The sequence below is a fragment of the Tupaia chinensis genome, unplaced genomic scaffold (assembly GCF_000334495.1).
Source record: "Tupaia chinensis unplaced genomic scaffold, TupChi_1.0 Scaffold149011_1, whole genome shotgun sequence".
NCBI classification, from domain to species: domain Eukaryota; kingdom Metazoa; phylum Chordata; class Mammalia; order Scandentia; family Tupaiidae; genus Tupaia; species Tupaia belangeri.
The window spans coordinates 1,459,316-1,475,684 of NW_006208857.1; the positions used below are offsets into that span (position 1 = coordinate 1,459,316).

The following is a 16,369-nucleotide window of genomic DNA, read 5'->3' on the forward strand; positions in this document are numbered from 1 at the left end:
TGTTCCTATTTAGTTTTTTTTTTTTCTCCTCTTGGGATCTTGGGCACGCATGCACACACACACGCCCAGTGTGAGTTTTAAGCCACCGGGCAGTTGACTACATGGGAGTCCAGCGACATAGCCATTACGCTAACTGCTGGTCCCGTCCCTATTTAGTTTTTTTAATTGATTATTTTATTGTTCAGTTTGTTTCTCATATTTGCTTTTCTTTCTCTAAGGACAGACTAGATTTCTCTTACCCCCCACCCAAATATCTTAAGAGGTTTTTACCTTTTCTAGCTGAAGGCAGGGTACAGCCTGTTACTGTCCCTGGAGGTCACATCTAGTCTGAGGGCAGATGTCTATCAAAGTCAGATTTCCTTTTCACTGGAGATGGGAATACAGGCAAGGAAAGTGAGATGGAGCCCCTGACCTGTCAGCATTACGTGGACATGCCAGGATCTCGGTCAACGTCATGGCTGTGGCTTTCATGCCAGGGAGGGAGACACCTGCTCCTGTCTCCCTGGACTCTCCCTGCAACTGAGTCTGGAAGACAAGCCTTTGGGGGGTGAGAGGTACCCTCGGAGTGAGCACTGGGCTTTCCGAAGTCCTGCGTGTGAGCAGGGAACATTCATGACAGTGTGAGTATGCTCAACACCACTCCTCATCGATCAGGCCTTCTGGGAACTTAAACTTGAGAACGTCAGTTCTCTGGGGCGGGGGCTCTGGCCATGGCTGCCAGAGTCAGATCCTGCCACACCATCTGTGCAAACAGGTGCTCGCACCTCGAATACAGGAGACTAGAAAGCCGCTCATGCACTGTTCACAGGGCTCGAGGCAGGCAATCGTGTGGTCATGAGGAAGTCGGGGTTCACTGCCCAGGGAATCCCTGCCTGCCCACTCTCCTCGGGCTGATCCGGAGGCCGTGAGGAAGAGAATGGGGGAGCCTGAGGCTGGCTTGGCCTTCTGAGCCAGGAGGACATGTGAGCCCAGAGGCCTTAAAATGAATGGCCCGACATGGCGCCTGCGAGGGAGCACACAGGGTGTGGACAGCGGTGCCACAGCAGCCTGGGGACATCACCTGCAGCTGAAGCCACAGGGGTCACTTCCCAGGGCTCAGGGCACTGCTGCCCTCATGGCCATGCTGGGAGTGCAGAAGGCCAGTTGCTGAAAGGCTAGGAGTACACACGGGGGTTCTTAGCCCGGAGGGGCCTTCCCCACGAGTGGCTTGACCTCCCCTGGGTCTGGCACATCATGCCACTTCCCAGGACGGTGGTGAAAGGTGAAGTGACCAGAGAGCGCAGGGATGTGGCTGCAGTGTAGGAGTTCGTGGGTGGGCCGGTGATGCTGAGGCGGTTTGTGGTGTGTGCTCCGGGCTAGCACAGGCCTGTCTAGCGTCCTACACGTAATTGCTCACCACGTGTCTGTCGGAGGAATGAATGAAGTAGACACGCTTTTCCAGCTGGGGTGTCTGCTCCTGTCTACTGCTCCCGAGTCCTTTGTTCTGCGAGGTAGAGCCGGGACTTTGACTCCTTATGTATCTTCCCAAAATGTCCTTACTCCAGCTTTTCCTCTCTCCCTTACTACTGGCCGTACTAAACATGGTACGGAATCATACAGCATGCGTTCTGTTAAAACAAATAAAGCATTGATCTTCAGGAGAACATTTGCAAGTCCTGGTCAACACCAGTACTTTAGAACAAAATTTGTCCTTGGCAATACTCGTAAGAAAGTTTGGACTATAATGAAATATCCATGTTGCTACATACATAGGTTCAAAAGAAATCAATACAGAATAGTTTTGTGGATGGCCTAGAATGACAAGAGTCGTTTTCAGGTCCTGGGATGATTAAAGCTTTGGCTTTTAGAATCAAGGGAAGCCTCTGCTCTGGGGGTGGGGAGGGGTGTGTGCTTCTGTGTACTGTTGGGGACATATGTTAGAAAATGACATCTTGGGCCAGCCAGGTGGTGTGGTGATGAAGGCGGCTGGATCCCACATGGCCAACTGTGTGGCTCGAGCCCTGGACCCAGCGCTTTGAAAAACATACTGGATACGTGTGTGTGCATGGCCAAAATCCTGAGAGGAGAAGGGATTGTAGCAAGGCCATGCCACCTGGGGGTGCTTTCTCACTTTCTCTCTCCCTCCCTCACTGTCTCTCTCTGACAAGCACAAGTGGCCTATAGCAAATTAAAAAAAAATGACATCTCATTTGGGTGGAGAATGTTCTTGGGAGCTTGACTTTGGGGTTCCAGACAGGCAGGTCTCTGGGACTATGATAGTGGCTCTCCGGGTAGGGCTAAGCAGTGCCTGAGATCCTTTCTGAGTTTTTTTTTTTTTTTTTTTTTTGGGTTCTTCCCTCTGCCGCAGTCACTGTGATGGTGTCAACCTCACCTGTGAAGCCTGCCAGAAACCAGGAGGCCTGCCCCCCACCGTTGTCCCGGTGAGCCCCACCACCCTGTACGTGGAGGACACCCCTGAGCCGCCCCTGCACAGCTTCCACTGCAGCAGGCTGCTGGACCTGGTCTTCCTGCTGGACGGCTCCTCCAAGCTGTCAGAAGCAGAGTTCGAGGTGCTGAAGGGCTTCGTGGTGGACATGATGGAGCGGCTGCACATCTCGCAGAAGTGGATCCGTGTGGCCGTGGTGGAGTACCACGACGGCTCCCACTCCTACATCGACCTCAAGGACCGGAAGCGGCCCTCGGAGCTGCGGCGCATCGCCAGCCAGGTGCGGTATGCGGGCAGCCAGGTGGCCTCCATCAGCGAGGTCCTCAAGTACACGCTGTTCCAAATCTTCGGCAACATCGACCGCCCCGAGGCCTCCCGAGTCGCTCTGCTCCTGACGGCCAGCCAGGAGGCCCCAGGGATGGCCCGGAACTTGGTCCGCTACGTACAGGGCCTAAAGAAGAAGAAGGTCGTCATGGTCCCAGTGAGCATTGGGCCGCACACCAACCTCAGGCAGATCCGCCTCATCGAGAAGCAGGCCCCCGAGAACAAGGCCTTCCTGCTCAGTGGTGTGGATGAGCTGGAGCAGCGGAGGGATGAGATCATCAGCTACCTCTGTGACCTGGCCCCCGAGCCCCCTGCACCCACCCGGCCCCCCAGCGCGGCACAGGTCACGGTGAACCCGGGGCTCTTGCAGGTTTCACCCCTAGGACCCAAGAGGAACTCCATGGTTCTGGACGTGGTGTTTGTCCTGGAGGGGTCGGACAAAATCGGGGAAGCCAACTTCAACAGGAGCAAGGAGTTCGTGGAGGAGGTGATTCAGCGGATGGACGTGGGCCAGGATGGCATCCACGTCACGGTGCTGCAGTACTCCTACGTGGTGACCGCAGGGTACACTTTCAGCCAGGCGCAGTCCAAGGTGGACATCCTGCAGCGGGTGCGGGAGATCCGCTTCCAGGGCGGCAACGTGACCAACACGGGGCTGGCCCTGCAGTATCTGTCCGAGCACAGCTTCTCGGCCAGCCAGGGGGACCGGGAGCAAGCACCCAACCTGGTCTACATGGTCACAGGAAACCCCGCCTCCGACGAGATCGTGCGGCTCCCCGGAGACATCCAGGTGGTGCCCATCGGAGTCGGCCCTCACGCGGACGTACAGGAGTTGGAGAGGATCGGCTGGCCCAATGCCCCCATCCTCATCCAGGACTTTGAGACGCTCCCCAGAGAGGCTCCTGACTTGGTGCTGCAGAGCTGCTGCTCTGGGGAGGGGCTGAAGATCCCCACCCTGCCCCCTGCTCCCGGTAAGCTGGCCCCTCCTGTGCGGGAGGGAGGGCTGGCGGTGGCCTTGGTGCTGCCGTGTGCATCCTGCAGGGGTGTGACCCTTGGGTTCTGATCCCAACTTCTCTGCTCTGTGGCCTCGGTCGGCTCTCGCCTTCCAGGTGCTGCGATTCCTCACCTGCCAGGCAATGAGATACTTTATGATTCTCATATGGGGGAGGGTCTTGGAAGCCCAAAGGTAACGCAAGCCCATAGCTAAAACAACCCCAGGAGGTGGCGGGACAGTGCAAGCCTTACTTTGTCCCACAGCTGAATCCCCACGCACTCCCGCTCTCTTCCCCGAGGATGACCTCTGTTAAACGTGGTGACTGATGGCTCCTTTTGACTGCACTGAGTTGATGAAATGCTTTTAAGGAGCCCCCACTCCTTGGGGCCATAGAAAGTCAGGTGACAGGCAGCAGGTTACATGCCCAGATTTTGGAGCTGCACTGCCTTAGCATGAGCCTTACCTCTGCTGCTTGCAGGCTGGGAAGTTGGGGGAAGTGCTTATACATCAGTCTCATCTGAAAAACGGGGACAGCAAAGCACCTACTTCTGACATTCTTAAAACAGCATCTGGCACACGGCCAATGCTCACAACTCGCCCGTCACCGCGGCCGCTATGACGTCTTTGCAGCCAGCAGTGGTGTCTGGTCAGCGCCTAGTTCTCGAACACCTTTCTTTGACGTGTGTGGGACTATCCAAGAACAACTAGGGTTTTACGTGTTTCTCGATCTCACAGCGGAGGCCAGTGCTTTAGTTTCTTTGTCTTTAAACAGAGCTACAGATAGATTTACATTCTTGTGGTATTTCTGCCAAGAACAGCATCCACGCCATCTTACCAGATCTCCGAATGTGCTGGAGTGTTAGTACGAGCCCTTGGCATTGTAGCTGGAATACCTCCTCGTGCCCTCACCCACTCTGTAAGACCTGCGAATGCACAAGCTCGCTTTCTAGAGAGACGGCTGTCCCCATTCCTTGTTTGGCCACTCCACCATGGCACCCAGTTCTATAGACCGGCAGTCTCCTGGGCCCAAGGGAGTAGATGCCTCTTGCTTTCATCTGTAGGCATTCAGGCTGCCTTTGGGTGGAATGGGAGTCTTCTCAGTGCTGCCAAAATGGAGGTGCTCACGAGCCCAGGAGTTTCAGCTCCCCTTTCCTCTCCTCCCTGCCCAAGTTGCCATGGCACTGGGCGTGGTTGGGGATGCCCTGGGCCTGGCGTCCGGAACCCCTGCCGGCTCCTGTGCTCTCACTCTCCCATCCTCTTTGCAGCCTGCAGCCAGCCCCTGGATGTGGTCCTCCTCCTGGATGGCTCCTCCAACTCTCCAGCTTCTTACTTTGATGAAATGAAGAACTTTGCCAAGGCTTTCATTTCAAAAGCCAACATAGGTGAGTGGTGCGCCCGTAGCAGCGGGTGAGGAACCGGCCCTTCTCGGGGCTCCACTTGGTTCTCACGATCCCCTTTCGTCTTTGCCGGCAGGGCCTCATCTCACTCAGGTGTCAGTGCTGCAGTACGGGAGCATCACCACCATCGACGTGCCGTGGAACGTGGTCCAGGACAGAGCCCACTTACTGGGCCTCGTGGACCTCATGCAGCGGGAGGGAGGCTCCAGCCAAATTGGTAACGTTGATGCCACGGGCTGGAGGCAGACCTGCCCTCGTCCTAATTCGTGGCCTAAGGGATGGGTGGCCAGTCGCTTGCTCCTTGGCCCTGGTTTCTTCTCCTATAAAGTGGGGGTTAGATGCTTTTTCGGAGCCCTTCCAGAGCTCAGCTGTGCATGCTTTGGAGCCTCTGAATTGCTCAGCTTTTGAACAACTTAAGGATCCACCATGAGCAGATCCACCACCTGGCATTGGAACACTATTCGTCACATTCAGAGCTGACACGTGTGGTCTGATCTCCGTTCTCAGGGGACGCACTGGGCTTTGCTGTGCGGTACATCACCTCGGAAATCCATGGGGCCAGGCCTGCAGCTGCTAAGGCGGTCGTTGTCCTCGTCACGGGTGTCTCCAGGGATTCTGTGGCTGCAGCAGCTGCCGCCGCCAGGGCCAACCGTGAGTGTCCAGTGTATCACCTCGAGACTCTTGAAATGACAGGACTGGAAGAGGGTGGGAATTACTTTGGGATGTTATGGTTGATTTAATTTAATTTATTTGCTTATTTTAGAGAGAGTTTTGCTATAGGGCATGTACACTTACCAGAGAGACAGAGAGAGACAGAAAGCGAGAAATAGAAATCAACCTCCAGCGGAGAATGGCCATGCTGCAGTCTCTTCTCCACCATTTTCCTCTTGGGATTTTGGGCATGCACGCACATGCACCCAGCATGAGTTTTTAGCTGCCAGGTCTGGGACTTGAACCCTGGTTGACTACCTGGGGAGTCCAGTGAAGTAACCATTATGCCATCTGTCGGTCCCAATTTTAAATATACTTAATTACCCACTTGTAGCTTAGATTCAAAGAGCAGGAAATTGCCCAGTCACTTTGTGTTTTGGAAACCAAACAATAGTCCGTGTGTGTCTATCTGTACTCGTCTGCATGTTCTAGACTGTAACCCTTAATGCAGCCACGCTTGCACTTGTTCCCATACCTCCAACACACCGTGGTGTCCTTGGTCTCTCATGCAAATGCTATGCCCTAGAGCATTTTCACAGCTCTTCCTGGTACAGGGCTGATGGACAAGAGAGCATGCTGTTTCAGGAAGAGGAAGGCTGCAGGCGTGACCCAGCCTAGGAGCCCCGTGAGCACGTGTTGTAAACAGTGGCAGAGCCTGAGCTGGGACAGGTGGCGTTGTAAGGGAGGTCTGGATGAGGAGGGTGTGCTATTAGTCACCTTGAGGCCACCCATTAAGTTTTCAAAATCCTGCCATATTCCTGGTATTCTTTCCTGAAAAAGTTGTTCACTCTATTCTCTGTGCCACATTTGAATTGCTTTACATGTGCAAATCACATTTATACTGTATGTTTCATTACATACGTGTCTCCCACATAAACTACTTTCAAGGTAAGAGCAAAATTTTGCACGATGCACAAAATAGGTGACCAGTTAATGGTTTTTGAGTAAATGAAAGTAATACATGTAGGAAACCCATTATTTTAGGGAAACGGACACAAAGCAGTAAAGGATGTCAGTTTGGATGACAGCAAACTCACAAGAGCTGAATAGTCACTAGTAGAAAATCGATTCTAACCTTAAGCAAATTGCAAATGGTTAGAACTTTCTTCAGAACTGATTTAGGGAATTTTAAACAAATAATTATTTTATTTAATTTTATTCACATCATCATCATCATCATTATTTTAAAATTTTGACCAGAGAGAGACAGAAAGAGACACACACACACAGACACAGAGGGCGAGTGAGAAAGCAAGCTTCTAGGTCTGGGACTTGAACCATGGTTGACCATGTGGGAGTCCAGCACTCTAACCACCACATCACCTGCCAACCCCTTGAATTGGGGAATTTCGAGATGGTAATTTTTCTCCTTCAGTGCTGTTAAAAGAAAAATAAACCAGCCAATTTAATAGAGTTTTAATAGAGTAAATTTTAACACAATTTAAACTGAAGAATTGTCCCTGGACTTCTGACAACTCTGACCAGCCTTGTGGTTAACTTGACCTTTTAAGTTGGCAGAACAGGAAAGTGTCGTACACAAAATGTGAGCGAGAGCGAGCGAGGCAGAGAAGTCATTCGTTACGTATTAAGTTACATACATAAGTTTGTCTGCAGCATGACTTAAAAGGCGGGATGCCTGTGATTGACTGAAGTCTAGCTGCTGTGATTGGCTGTAACTTAGTAACGGGCTCAGAAAAATAGCCTAACCTGGGAACCCGCAGTTAGCGTAATGGCTATGTCACTAGTCTCCCACGTAGGCGACTGCGGTTCGCATCCCGGACCCGGTGGCTTAAAACTCACACCGGGCACGTGTGCGTGCGTGCCCAAGATCCCAAGAGGAGAATGGAGGGGAAAGGATTGTGGCGTGACCATCCCCCCTGGGGGGTGATTTCTCAGTTTCTGTCTCTCTTTCTCTCTCTGTCTGGCGAGTGCACGCGCCCGATAGCAAAAACCTCTCCAAAAAAAAAAAAAATAGCCTAACCTGTTCGATTTCCGCTTATCCATAGGAACCCAAGTGTGGGAGTACAGCGGCTGTTTTAGGCCAAAATAGTTTAGTTTAACAGTGTCAAGAATCCAAAGAAAGCCTTTCGTCGGGAAAGGAGGCAGTTGTGATCTCGAGGGACAGACGTGGTCAGGATGGGTCACTTGGTCACACAGAGCCTCAGTGCCTCGTCTGGGATGGACATGCACGTACCCTGGGCTCACCTCACACTCGCCCTCGGTGGTCTAAATTATTTATACACCACTGACTTCAAAATGCTCATCTCCAGCCTTGCCCTTTCACCTCACACTCCTGCCTTTCATACCCAAATCCTCTTCCTGCAGTCTTTCTCATCTTAGAAAAGAGCGGTCCCGGTTGTTCAGGTCAAAAAGTCAGCATCCTTGATTCCACTTGTTCTCTCGTATCCTGTGCAATCTATCAACAAATCAAGAAATCACAAGAAATTCCTCCATCAAGAAAGCACATCAAGAAACACAGTATTCCACACAGTATTCCCCGCACCCCAGCTTTGACCCCCTTTATCACTCGCTTAGCTTTACTGTTTTCTTTTTACATATATGTGTGCGTGTATATGTTATGCATATACTTTTTTTTTCTGAGAGAAAGAGGGAAAAGGAGAGAGACAGAGATAGGCGTTTTGGACAGGGTCTTGCTGTGTCACCATTGGCTTGCTCCAGCTTCCTGATTGGCTGGGATCACAGGCACATGCAGCCATGCCTGGTGTATCCCTGGAATAACTCAGACACTTTCTAACAGAGCCTCAGCTTCTAGCCTGCAGTTCATTCTCATCACGGTAGCTGTAGTGCGCCTTTGAAAATCGAGGTCAGCCCACGGCATCCTCTGCACCGTAGTCTTCGCTGACATTCTGCTTCACAGAGAGAACACGGCAGGCCTGTGCTGGGTCCTTGAGGCTCCGTGTGATCCGCGCCCACTCCTTTGGGTGCTTGCTCGGCTGTAGCCACCCTGGAGCGTGCAGTTGTCCTGCTCTGGGCCTTCGCGCTTGCTGTTCTCCTTCCCCAGAGAAGGACTTGGTTCCTTCCTTCCTCACTTCTGGTCCTTGCCCCAATGCCATCGTTCACCACACACTTGTCAACCACCAGATGTGAAGTAGTAGCCCCACCCTGCCCCTGGGCGTGGCTGTCCTCCTTATCCCACTTTGTTGGGATAAGCACTTTCTACATCTGACACAGCATGTATTAGATCATTGGAAATGTCCCAATGTATTTTTCTATGTTTTCCTATGCAAAAATGCATCCATGACTTTTCCGACAACGCAGTATTTACTGTTGTTGGTTGTTTGTGTTCCCTATTGTAAGCTCCAGGGGTACAGGTGCCAAGACCCGTATGGCTCAATGTATGGCCTGGGTGGGGGGCGGCTGTGGATTAGCGAGTAAACATAAAAATAAACACCAAAACACACAAGAAGAGAAAGGCAGGGAGGGTGGTTTTGACTCCTCTGATGAAGGCAGCTGGTACCCAGAACCATCCCCAGGTTTATTCTTTTAAAGGGCAGAAAATAGGGGGAGGAGAAGTGGAAAGCAAACAGTTGTTTTCTGATGTTAATCAACTGAAGACGTGAAGACCTCTGGTGGCTTGTAGTTCTCTGAATTTTCTCCTATCTAGGGCCCTTTCTGATTAACTTATGGCTTCCTTTAATGGATATAGCTTTGCAGACAAAGCCAGAGCTTGAGTATTCATATGTTAATAGTGTTTGTTTAGCCTTAGAAGAGATAGCACTTAGAACCCTGTTTCTGCCTGTTTAAAGGTCGCCTATGTGTTTGCTCAGATTCAGGCGCTCCCTACATACAGGGGACAAGGACTTTCTCTACTTGATCTGCTGCTGCATCCTCACTGTACTCCAGTACCTGGCCCAGAGTAGGGGCCCATTAATCCCATTGACTGCTGAACAGCTTCCTCACTGAGTTGGTGTATGCAGCCAGTCTGGGGAACACTGGGCTCTATAGATGCTGCATATAGCTTTTGGCCAGTCTATTTGAGCTCCCTGACCGCAGACCTTCTCTTGTTCCTTTGGTAACTCTAGGAGTGACAGTGTTCCCCATTGGAATTGGGGATCAGTATGACGCGGCCCAGCTAAGAACCTTGGTGGGCCCGGAGGCCAGCTCTAATGTGGTGAAGCTGCAGCGAGTTGAAGACCTGCCCACCATGGTCACCCTGAGCAACTCTTTCCTCCACAAACTGTGCTCTGGTGAGTCTTGGGATACTTTTCTTTCCCCCTGAAATCTGTGAAACCCACGCAAACAAAAACACCATGCTAGAGATGCTAGGGTGTCCATGCGTAAGCCTTGGCCTCAGTGAATGTGGCTCTACAGATGAGAACCTTAGTGTTTCTGCTCATGGAAAGTGTATGGCACAACCCTCCAAGTTTTCTGGGTGTACTCCTTTCACTCTAATTGTCCGTCTCAACTTTAGCAGAGAAAGCCCCTGCTTATTTGTGCAGGCGGGTCTTGGACAGAAAAATCAGAAGACATAATCAGGGAACCCCAGTATCTTACAGATCATGCATGGTATTTTTTCCCATATCCTCTAGACTTTAGGAATACAACAACATGGGATACAATATCAAAGTACCATGATTTAAACTGATTTTATGTTAGAAACTCAAGAAAAGTACAATAGTAATTTGGCTTTTTTTTAAATTTCCTTAATATAATTGCTATAAATAAAAGCCTACTACTACAGAGTTCTTGCCCTTTCCTGCTATTAATAGATGATAGAGCCCTGGCAGGAATCTTCAAGTAGATTTCTGTTCGGTTTCTAGGATCTTGTCCCATCTCCTTCAGCACCCCCCCCCATTGGTGGCAGTGATGTCCTTATGGAAGGAAATGATTTGGCATATGATCACTGTGGTTACCATGGTAGTTACTGATAACCACAAGGCATGTCTGAAAACCACAGACCTTTAACCTTGAACCTCGTGAGCCTGAGCCTGTATCACTAATTGTTATAGCCCTTTAGATTCTTTTCAGAGTTGATGTCAGAGCCTAGACCAGATGGCCCAAGCAGATGTTGTGAATGGACTGAAACACTGGGGTGACAGGTGGGGACTAAGGTCTTATTTGTGTCTGTTTCAGGGTTTGTCAGAACTTGCATAGATGAGGATGGGAATGAGAAGAGGGTGAGTTCCTTTCCATGGTCTTTGAAAGAGCAGAAATACACGTTTGGGGCCCTCATTCCTACTGGTCCATGTTCCTTCCTTTGATCTTAGCCCACTTCTCCCTCTTACCCATGTTCTGTTTTGGGGGATCTACTTGTAAATCTCTGTTTCCTGCTTCCTGTCTTATGTTCAGCCTCCTTGCCGTTTAGGGCTGTGAGCAGCCCTGGTCTCTGTGTCCCCTGGTACTTAGTTGTTTGGTGGGTGGGCTTAGTGTCAGAGTGCCTCATCTCATTCCCTGCCTGAATCCGGCTTTTCCTTTGACAGCCTGGGGACGTCTGGACCTTGCCAGATCAGTGCCACACAGTGACTTGCCTGCCTGATGGACAGACCATGCTGCAAAATCATCGGGTCAACTGTGACCGGGGTCCGAGGCCTTCGTGCCCCAACAGCCAGTCCCCTATTCGGGTAGAAGAGACCTGTGGCTGCCGCTGGGCCTGCCCCTGTAAGTGTTTTGCTTCCCCAGCAGGTCATGTCAACAGGGCGATACTTTTAGCTTGTTGTGCAGAGAGGTAGAGCAGATGCCAGCTAGCCCGCAAGGTCCCTTTCCCTCCTTAACCACACATGCAGGTCCCCTTGCAACACTCACGTCTCCTGCCTCCCGTGCCCTCTGAATGTATCCTAATCTGGTGTTGGCGATCACTGCTTTCTTCCTGTCTCCAGAAGGTACTTCCCGGGTTGTACATAACCAGAGGGAACAATTGCTTCTCTGAGGTCAGTGCTCAGCTGGACCATTGGCAAGTCCACCCTTAGGAATCCACTTGTTTGGGAACAGCAGTGGAAGAGATGCCTCAGAAAGCTCTTAGACCTTTCCTGTAGTATGGGGTTGGCATGACAGTGTATCAGCAGGGTGGCCCCGCGTAAGAAGAGGGTATACTCATGAGTATTTCTTGTAAACCTGTGGAGAGCATTTCACCCAAGGGAGCTTGTTAGCCTTCTGCCTCACTGTTGTGAGAAATGGCTCCTTACAATGAGCCTGCTCTGTGGTGGATAGACCATGACTGCCCTGTTGAATGGAGGTGACTTGTGGGATACACCCAAAACTTGTCTTGGATTTTACTCTCCCTTGAGAACTTATTTAGTGGGGTAAATTTCCCTCCTGGCCTAGACAGAGCCTTTACCAGACCTCAAGGTAGTTCTATTCCATTCATAAAGAATTTTATGGTCACCGTAAGTCATAAAACAAAATCTTGTTTGGTAATTAGATGTCCATTCTTGTGTAATAGTCAAAAACTTGAACTTGATTAGAGTTAATACACTTCTAGTCCCAGTGTGGACTGCTTGCTTCTAGGAAAGGGTATGTAGTCAGTTTCTCTCCAAATGAGCATGGAGGGGGTTGGACGGGGCATCTGCAGTTCTGTGTGTCTGGCGCTGCTGTGCGAGGTCTCTGCAGCTCTGGTCTGCAGGTGTTTACAGCAGCCTCTTTCTCCTGCCGGCTCGCATGAGGATTTCCTAAGAGGCTCTCTTGCCATGCCCCACTGATGCTCAGTTCTGGGTATAATAGTCATATCCTTTGACTGGCTGCTGCTTTTCCCTGCTTCAGCTCCGTATAGGCTTTCTCTCTCTCCAGTCTTTACCCTGTATTACAAGTTCTCTTTTTCTTTTTTTGGGAGAGGTTTTTGCTATAGGGCGCGTGGGCTCGCCAGAAAGACAGAGAGACAGAAGGCGAGAAATCACCCCCCGGGGGGATGGCCACGCGGCAATCCCTTCTCCTCCATTCTCCTCTCAGGATCTAAGGGAGCATGTACATGCGCCCTTAAGCCACTGGGTCTGGGACTTTAACCATGGTTGACTGCATAGGAGCCCAGCGACATAGCCATTATGCTAACTGCTGGTCCCTGACAAGTTCTCTTTTTCTTTAAAAGTTTATTTGTGGGACCAGCAGGTTGCATGGTGGTTAAGGTGCTGGACTTCCACATGGTTGACTCTGGTTTGAGTCCTGGACTCAGTGACCTGAAACTCATGCTGAGTGCATGTGTGTGCATGCCCAAAATCCTGAGAGGAGAATGGAGGAGAAAGGATTGTGGTATGGCCATCCCCCCTAGGGGGTGATTTTTCTCTTTCTGTCTCTCTGGCAAACATATGTGCCCTATAGCAAAAATCTCTCTCTCAAAAAAAAAAATGTTTATTTATTTAAATTTGCTATAGGGCACGTGTCCTGGCAGGAGAGAGACAGAGTGTGAAAGGGAAAAAAGCAAGAAATCACCCTCCTGGGAGGATGACCACACCTCATTCCCTTTTCCCCCATTTTCTTGGGATTTTGGTGATACATGCACCCATGCCTGGAGTCCTCAAGCCTCTGAGTCTGGAACTTGAACTGTGGTTGGCCATGTGGAAATTTAGTGCCTTAACCACCACACCACCTACTGTACCCCTTTCTTTTCATTTAAAAAAATTATGGAAAAAATCACATAACATGAAATCTACACGCTTACTACATTTTCCAGTGTATAAACAGCAGTGTTAGCTAGGTGCTCATTGTTGTACAGCAGATTTCTAGAACTCGTCCGTGGCTAAAACCCTGCCCCACTGGACACAGCTCCCCCTTTTGGCTTCCCTCCCTTCCCTGCAGCCATCATTCTACTTTTTGCTTCCAAGAGTTTGACTGTTTTTGCTACTTCACGTGAACAAATTCAAGCGTTTTCCCTTCTGTGACTGGCTTATTTCACTCAGCATACTATCCTCAGAGTTCATCCGTGCTGTAACATATGGAAGAAGTTCCTTCTCTTAGAGCTGGTTAATATTTCACCTTTGGGGCTCAGCTACAGTGGTCAGGTAGTAGGGCACTGCCATGTGATGCCGCCCCTGCCTGAAAAGCCTGGGTTTCGATCCCAGAACAGCCTAGCCATGTCAGGTGTGGCAATTGGTGTCTGGAAGCCTAGCTGAGAGGCCAGGGTGGGAGATCACAGCATGGTGAAACCCTGGAGAAAATACCTCTCTCTCTCTCTCTTTTTTTTTTCTTTCTTTTTCTTTTTGAAGGTGAGTATGCTCGCTGGAGAGAGACAGTGAGAGAGGGAAATGAGAAGTCACCATCACCCTTCAGGGTGCATGGCCATGCCACAATCCCTTCGCTTCCTTTCTTCTCCTGGGATTTTTGGGCATAGACGCACACGTGCCTGGCATGATCTTCAAGGACTCAAACTATGGTCGGCTGTGTGGGAGTCCAGCACCTTAACCACCATGCCACCTGCTGGCCCCGAAGAGACCTATCTCTTTATCTCCCCTCATTAAAGCATTTTTTTTTCCAATTTATATATACACCATACTTCCTTAATGCATTTATCCATTGATGCACATTTAGGTTGTTTTTGTCTCTTGGCTATTGTGAATAATACTGCAAATAGCTTAAGAGTAGACATAGCTCTTTGAGGTCCTAATTTCAATGCTTTTGGGGGAATACCCAGAAATGAGATTGCTGGGTCATATGGTAGTTCTATTTTTAACTTCTTGAGAAATCTCCTTACTGTTTTCCATAGCAGCTCCACCATTTTACATTCCCACCAACACCGTGCAAGGGTTCCAATTTCTCCACATTCTCCTTCATATCTGTTACTATTTTTTTTTTAAATAATGGTCATCCTGTTATGTGTGATATCACATTGTGGTTTTGATTTGCATTCCCTGATTATCAATAATATTGGATATTGCTTATATACTTGTTGACTTTCTCTATGTCTTCTTTGAAGAAATGTCTGTTGAAGTCTATTGCCCATTCTCCACTCCTCTTCCCCAGCCTTTATTTATGATAGATTGTCATGATAGACAAGAGAGATAGGAGCCCCCTCTACAAAGTCTGGTCACACTGCATTCCCCCTTCTCTAGTCTTCCCAGCCCATCAGATCCTGGCCACTTGCATGTGTGCCAGCAAGGTTCAGGTCAGTCAGATGGAGATTCAAACTTTGATCATGTGGCATTCATTCATTGCTTCACTCAAGCAATGCATTACCGCCATGGCATGGAGACGGCCCTTTAGCCAGTTTGTACATTGAGTTGTTTGTGGCTGGTACTTTTTTTGTTGTTGTTGTTTTTGCTATTGAGTTGTAGTTCTTTATCTACTTAAATATTAACTCCTTATTAAATATATGATTTGCAAATATTGTCCATAGGTTGCCTTTTTACCTTGTTGATTGTTTCTTTTGCTGCACAGAAGCTTTTTAGTTTGATGCCATCCCAATGATCTATTTTTACTTTTGTTGTCTGTGCTTTTGGTGTTGTAGCCAAGAAACCATTGCCAAGACAAATGTTATGAAATTTCTCCCTATGTTTTCTTTTATGAGTTTTATAGTTTCAGGTCCTACGTTTAAGTCTTTTAAGTTTTATTTTGAGTTGATTTTTGTGTGTGGTATAAGATACAGGTCCAATGTCATTCTTTTGTACTCAGGTCATTGTTAGTGTACAGAAATAAACTGATTTTTGTATGTTAATTATGTATCCTGCAACTTTGGAAATTTTTTTTTTTTTTTTTTAAGGACTGGGTCTTACCGTGCTGGAATCCTCTTCCCAGGTGGGAAGCTGGGTCTATAGTAATGTGCCACTATGCCTGGCTTTAAACAATTTTTTTTTTTGAATTCCCAGAGAATGTATACATTCCTTAGAAAAAGACAGAGAGGGAACCAGCAGTTAGTGTAATGGCTATGTCGCTGGACTCCCACGTAGTCCACTGTGGTTCACGTCCCGGACCCGGTGGCTTAAAACTCACGCCGGGCGCGTGTGCATGCGTGCCCAAGATCCCGAGAGGAGAATGGAGGAGAAGGGATTGCGGCGTGACCATCCCCCCGGGGGGTGATTTCTCACTTTCTGTCTCTATGTCTTTGTCTGTCTGATGAGTGCACATGCTCTATAGTGAAAATCTCTCTCTCAAAAAAAAAAAAAAAAGACAGAGAGACAGAGAGTGGGAGATGAAGAAAGCACCCCCAATGGGGAGTAATCATGCTACAGTCTCCTCACCATCTCTCCATCCCATTATGATTCTAGGTGTGCATGCCCATGTACCTATCATGTTTCCCAAGCTACTGGGGCTGAGAATTGAACCAGTGTCAGCTAGGTGGGATTTGGTTAACCACTAGACTTCAGGCCAGCCTGTACCTGGCACTTCTTTAGACAGGATCTTGCTACATTGTCCAGGCCAGCCTTAAACTCGCTGTCCTTCTGCTTCATCCTCTCTGAGTCTCTCTGATTACAGGTACACACCATTGTACCTGCCCTTTAGGTTGGACTAATAATGACACCTGGGTCTCCTATGTGGTCCCAGACTATGGAGAACTGTGTTTTAGCAGCATACACTACCGTACTACTGTGATTGTACTATTGAATTTATTTGAACAGGTCGTGTGTGTGTGTGAAA

General features: G+C 49.3%; 1 protein-coding gene across 1 annotated transcript in view; it reads left to right on the forward strand.

Moving 5' to 3' along the window:
* The window catches only part of VWF (von Willebrand factor), a 183,061-nt gene that overhangs the window by 109,541 nt on the left and 57,151 nt on the right, over positions 1 to 16,369 (forward strand). Inside the window, exons 28-34 of the mRNA XM_006170833.3 lie at positions 2,348 to 3,720; positions 5,009 to 5,125; positions 5,217 to 5,357; positions 5,648 to 5,791; positions 9,895 to 10,059; positions 10,946 to 10,989; positions 11,293 to 11,470. Of these exons, the coding sequence (XP_006170895.1) occupies positions 2,348 to 3,720; positions 5,009 to 5,125; positions 5,217 to 5,357; positions 5,648 to 5,791; positions 9,895 to 10,059; positions 10,946 to 10,989; positions 11,293 to 11,470 (2,162 nt within the window). The remainder of the gene's footprint in view (positions 1 to 2,347; positions 3,721 to 5,008; positions 5,126 to 5,216; positions 5,358 to 5,647; positions 5,792 to 9,894; positions 10,060 to 10,945; positions 10,990 to 11,292; positions 11,471 to 16,369) is intronic.